The sequence below is a fragment of the Scatophagus argus genome, chromosome 15 (assembly GCF_020382885.2).
Source record: "Scatophagus argus isolate fScaArg1 chromosome 15, fScaArg1.pri, whole genome shotgun sequence".
Lineage (NCBI taxonomy): Eukaryota > Metazoa > Chordata > Actinopteri > Scatophagidae > Scatophagus > Scatophagus argus.
In genome coordinates, this window is record NC_058507.1 from 15,430,249 (window position 1) to 15,435,679 (window position 5,431).

At 43.2% G+C, this 5,431-nt stretch overlaps 1 protein-coding gene across 1 annotated transcript; it reads left to right on the forward strand.

The window, feature by feature from the left end:
• The first annotated feature begins 1,158 nt into the window (after positions 1-1,158).
• foxa2 (forkhead box A2) lies at positions 1,159-3,591 on the forward strand. Its single transcript, XM_046413878.1, has 2 exons — positions 1,159-1,564; positions 2,230-3,591. The coding sequence occupies exons 1-2, from the start codon at positions 1,493-1,495 to the stop codon at positions 3,403-3,405; spliced, it is 1,248 nt and encodes a 415-aa protein (XP_046269834.1). The 5' UTR covers positions 1,159-1,492; the 3' UTR covers positions 3,406-3,591.
• Positions 3,592-5,431: the final 1,840 nt, after the last annotated feature.

Genomic DNA, 5,431 nt, shown 5'->3' on the forward strand with positions numbered 1-5,431 from the left:
AGTAAGAACAAAACTCGGTCTACCTGTACTATGATGCGTACTCTGTGTTGGCATCATAAATGTTTATTTACTGTAAAGCCAATTCACCAAAATAAAAGGTGGGTAGTCCCCACTGCGCCCAATTATTTTGCATTTATTTGGTGGCAATAAATAAATAAATAAATAAATAAAATTCAAAACAAATCATAGGAAAAAAAATTCACAAATTCCATCGGTTCTGAAAAGATTTCAAAGTCGTTTGTATTGACAGAATTAGGCTGCTTTGTGTGCCACAAACAGCAGAGCCAGTTGGACACAGTAACCGAGAGAGGGCGCTCTGAAGCTATGCGTGGCATATTCCACAGTAATTAAAACATTTAGAAACAATAATTCAGTCATCCAGGTTAGTAAAACAAGATAAAATCTCGCACTTTTGCAAATATTAGTGGAAGTATTTATTTTAAAAATGTATAAACACCTAAATAGTGACCACATTGTTGAAACCAGCTGACATGTAGACTATCAGAAGAAAACAGTTCATATAAATAGTGGAAAGGATTATGAAATGTGAAATTAAATGTGCTTGTAGTTTTACTAACAAAAAGCTGTGTTATCAAAGGAGCTTAAATGATTCGACTGGATCCCCGTAGTTCTGCTGTGTCCCCCACACATGCGTTCATGCAGGCCTACATTAGCCATAAATTCATAATTTTCTGCAGGTAAAGCCGGAGTGTGAAAAGAAGTGATGTCATTCTTTAAGTGGCCCAAAAGCAGTGCGTGGATTAATACAGCAACACAATCCTGCCAATATACTGTAATACCGGTATTAATTAATGGATGAATTTGTTTAAACACCTTCCTGTAAGCGGATTTCTACTGATGGATCAACCATTATCTAATTCATTAAACGTTCTCATGTTCGTCACTGTTGTTGGTATGATAATTAACATTTATGTGTAAGTTTAGGTTGTGAATTCTAAAATGTAACGCAATAAAAATGGATTATGATTTCAGCTCAGCTGAAGTGGAATAACCACGCTGGAGGAAATGAAAAGCACACCAAGGAAGAGCGCCAAAAATTCCTTTTATAGCTCCTTTTTGTCAGCCAAAATACAATAAGATTAGTTTATAATGAAGCTTTTCATCAGAAAGTGTTCTTTTCAGTCAGCGCAGGTGTACAATTGGGGTGGTGGTGCTGGTGGGGGGGAGCTTGAGGAGTCTCACGCCTAGGTGCGAGGAGATTATTCAAATAGGGCCCAAGGCGTAGAAGTAGGGATTGGAGGCTTGCCTAGCGCAGAGCTATATCACAGCGTTAACAGGCAGCACGGAGCGTCATTTGAACTCGACTCACTGACAGACGCATTTCACGGCTGGCTCCATAAGACACACATGCGCCAGTTCTTGACGAAGGGACACACCGACGACCCAAATACACTTAGTGGTCCCCAGTCACCTGCTATTAGAGAGACTTTTGGCTTTTCCTCTGCTGGGAGACGCTTTATAAAAGTCCTCCATGATGCTTGGAGCAGTTAAAATGGAAGGACACGAACACACCGACTGGAGCACCTACTACGGAGAGCCCGAGGTGGGTACCTTAAATATATATTTTTTCCCGTCTAAAGCCGATCCCATTTTATACAACTCAATATTAGCCCTGAGATAATATTAACTTTGTGATCAAATATTGACTTGAGGCGCCTCCAAATCCTCCCCCATCTCCACGCAGCGCACTATCCTAACAAAGTGCTTGACATGTAGGGGGGGAAACTTTTCACTCGGATTAGAATTTCATAACTCTATACGTATCTTTATTAAATCTGATTATTTTTTTTGCCATGTTTCCACTCACCAAACATCTGAGCTGTTAAATTTTGGGGAGATTGGTTCAAATATTTGTGCTGCAGCCGCTGTCTTGTGTACGAGTGCAGACATATTAAGTTAATAAAGCATTCTCTTCGACTTTGTACATTTTTGGCAGGTTGTTTAAATTAATTTACTCGCTATACCAGTGGGATCAAGTGAATTGATAAAAGATGCTTTTCTTAAAATTAAACTTGTTTCAAGCGGAATCAGTTTCATCCGTTACGAGCCAGTGCGTATTTAAACTTATGGTTATTTTAACTTTAGAATGAAAGGCATGATGACTCCGAGAAAACAAACCAAAAAGCAACAACAAATAATTGTGTTTAGTAATTACTGCTGTGCTTGTGCCAGTTGAAAATGACGATCGTCTCTTTCCCTCACCGACAGTGTTACACCTCGGTTGGCAACATGAACACGGGCCTGGGAATGAACTCTATGAATACCTACATGAGCATGTCCGGCATGAACACTACTGCCAACATGACGGCCAACTCCATGAACATGTCATACGTCAACACGGGCATGAGCCCCTCCATGACCGGCATGTCACCGGGCACCGGAGCCATGAACGGCATGGGCGCAGGCATGACGGCCATGAGCGCAGCCCTGAGCCCCAGTATGAGCCCCATGACCGCGCAGCCTGCATCCATGAACGCCCTGACATCCTACACCAACATGAACGCAATGAGCCCCATATACGGACAGTCTAACATCAACAGGTCCAGAGACCCTAAGACCTACCGCAGGAGCTACACGCACGCCAAACCCCCATATTCCTACATTTCCCTCATCACCATGGCCATCCAGCAGTCTCCCAGCAAGATGCTGACGCTGGCCGAGATCTACCAGTGGATAATGGACCTCTTCCCTTTTTACCGACAGAACCAGCAGCGGTGGCAGAACTCCATTCGCCACTCTTTGTCTTTCAATGACTGTTTCCTCAAAGTGCCCAGGTCGCCGGACAAACCCGGGAAAGGCTCCTTTTGGACTCTCCACCCAGACTCCGGGAACATGTTTGAGAACGGCTGCTACCTGAGGAGGCAGAAGCGCTTCAAGTGCGATAAGAAGACCATGATGAAGGATTCCAGTCGCAAAGCGGGAGACGGCGGCTCCTCCAACAGCAGCTCGGAGAGCTGCAACGGCAACGAGTCCCCGCACTCCAACTCCTCCTCCAGCGACCACAAAAGGTCCCTGTCGGACATGAAGACGAGTCAGGCCCTGAGCCCGGAGCACGCCGCCGCCTCGCCAGTGTCGCAGGGGCAGCACCTCATGTCTCAGCATCACTCGGTGCTTGCGCACGAAGCGCACCTGAAGCCGGAGCATCACTACTCCTTCAACCACCCCTTCTCCATAAATAACCTCATGTCGTCGGAGCAGCAGCATCACAAAATGGACCTAAAGACTTACGAGCAGGTGATGCATTACTCCGGCTATGGCTCCCCCATGGCCGGGGCTCTTTCCATGGGCACCATGGCGGGGAAACCGGGCCTGGATTCTTCAACCATACCTGACACAACTTACTACCAAGGTGTCTATTCCAGGCCAATCATGAACTCCTCATAAACTCTTTACCCCTCCAGCCGATGTGGACTTTCTTCCCTTTCAATTTGTACATTTGTAAAAAAACAAAAAACAAAAACAAGAAATTATAGAGTTTGTGTACAATATGTATTTCAAATATTTTTGATGTTTCCCACCGTTTTAGTTGTCGAGTTTATTAGTAGTCTAATTATTTTGAGAGAGGATGTTGATAATAATAATTAAAAGTAATGATAATGTGACGAGATCTGTTCAGAAGTCTGCTTCAAGAATGGCCCCCCCAAAGACAACAACAACGTGCTGTAAAATAGCTTACATCTGCATAACTGAATTCCTAAATGAATTTAAATGCCTCGCAGGATTTCTTCAATCATTTGTGTAATTCCTATTTATGGCTTGTATATGTGTATTCTTGTAGTGACAAGAACAGAATCTATATTAAAGTGTTATTGGTTTTGTTTTCTGAAAATTATGGTGTTTGACCATTATTATTATTATTATTGTTTTTATTATTGTGCTACGGTAGCAGTTCATCAGAGACAGCAAGCCCATCATATCCATCATTACATGTCCAACAGTTTTGTTCCTACTGAGTGTCCTATTGAGGGTGGGTTAAATTAATATAAATGAATACAACCAAATCTAAGATAACTTTAGCCAAAAAATATTTCACACGAATGAAAGTAATAATATCAGCCAGCTCATACTAAATACATATTAAATGTTGAAAACGACTAAGAGCAATTTTATTTTGTCACTTAGAACAAATTTCGGTGTGACGTATAACATGAACGAATTCCCATTTTGCGTATTTTTGCAAGGGTTTAATTTTTCCCCCAAATTGTGATTATTCTTATCCGTGTGCTTTTATATGAAGGTGCCTTTTACAAGCAGGGATTAATAGCTTTGCTGGACAATACTGTGCACAATGCTCGCAATTTGTCAGTCAGAAAATGCAAACAAAACAAACAAACGCCTATTAATCCCAACACAAATTGGGATATTTTTAGGGGGGCTGGGGGTGGGGGGGGGGGTTATCCAACACACCAGCGACTTTCTAATAATGTAGGAGGACAACCATACAGAGAAGCCAGGAGGCTTTTAGACAGAAAGCAACCAATAAAATACAAATTCTACTATTTTTCCAGTATATGCTGCAAATAAAAATGTTTGTTTTCTCGAGATATTTACGACCGGTCAGATCATGCAGAATCACTGTTACGCCCACGTAGCACAATTTGATTCCCCCCCCCCCCCACATTCAGCTGCTTCGAGCCTACGTGTGCAGGAAGACTCAGTGAAATAATAAGAATTAAATCAGCCATTTAAATTCCCACACATACAGTGAGACACATTATGATTCAAACCAATCCAGCGCTGTCACTCACACACCATTCCTGTCTGCCAGTCACCCAGGTTGATCCCCACATACACGCACACACACACACACACACACACACACACACACACAGAGCAAAGTTTAGATCAGTGAATAAGATTAAGTGTCATTGTCACATAAAACAGCCTCCCGTGGCGCAGGAGAATGGCTGCTGGAAAAGAGGGCTGATTTGGGAACAGAGCCGCCTCAATGTGATGCTCTAACTTCTCTCCCCTCAATCTGGGGGTCCATTGTCTACTCCCTATTTTTAAAGTAGTTGGACCCTCCCCTCTTGTTAGATAAGATAGGCTAGTTGTAGTCCAAACGAATCGACCCCCCCCCCTCGTTCTTCTTCTCCTCCTCCTCCTCCTCTTCCTCCTACCTTCCCTTCCCCGCTGAGCTCAAATCCAAGGCCAGGGAGTTTGGGGACGTTCCTGTTCCTCTTCTAACCAAATGACACCCCTTCGCCTTCTGAACACGTAGGGCCTAGAGTGTGCGTTTATTCTCCAGACCCTCTTTACAGATCGTACTTTAAACAGCGTGATCTGCGAATAAACAAAGCCAGTAAACAATAGAGTGGAGGCTATGCCCACATATAGGAAGAGTACACACACAAACCAAATTGCACAAGTGTAAACTTTGAATAGGACGCCGCAGCTCTGTAAATTTACA

Excerpts from the sequence above, each read along its gene's own strand:
- foxa2 (XM_046413878.1), top strand. The coding sequence starts at position 1,493 with ATGATGCTTGGAGCAGTTAAAATGGAAGGACACGAACACACCGACTGG. Across the intron at positions 1,565-2,229 it reads CCTACTACGGAGAGCCCGAG|TGTTACACCTCGGTTGGCAA; the intron begins GTGGGTACCTTA and ends CCTCACCGACAG.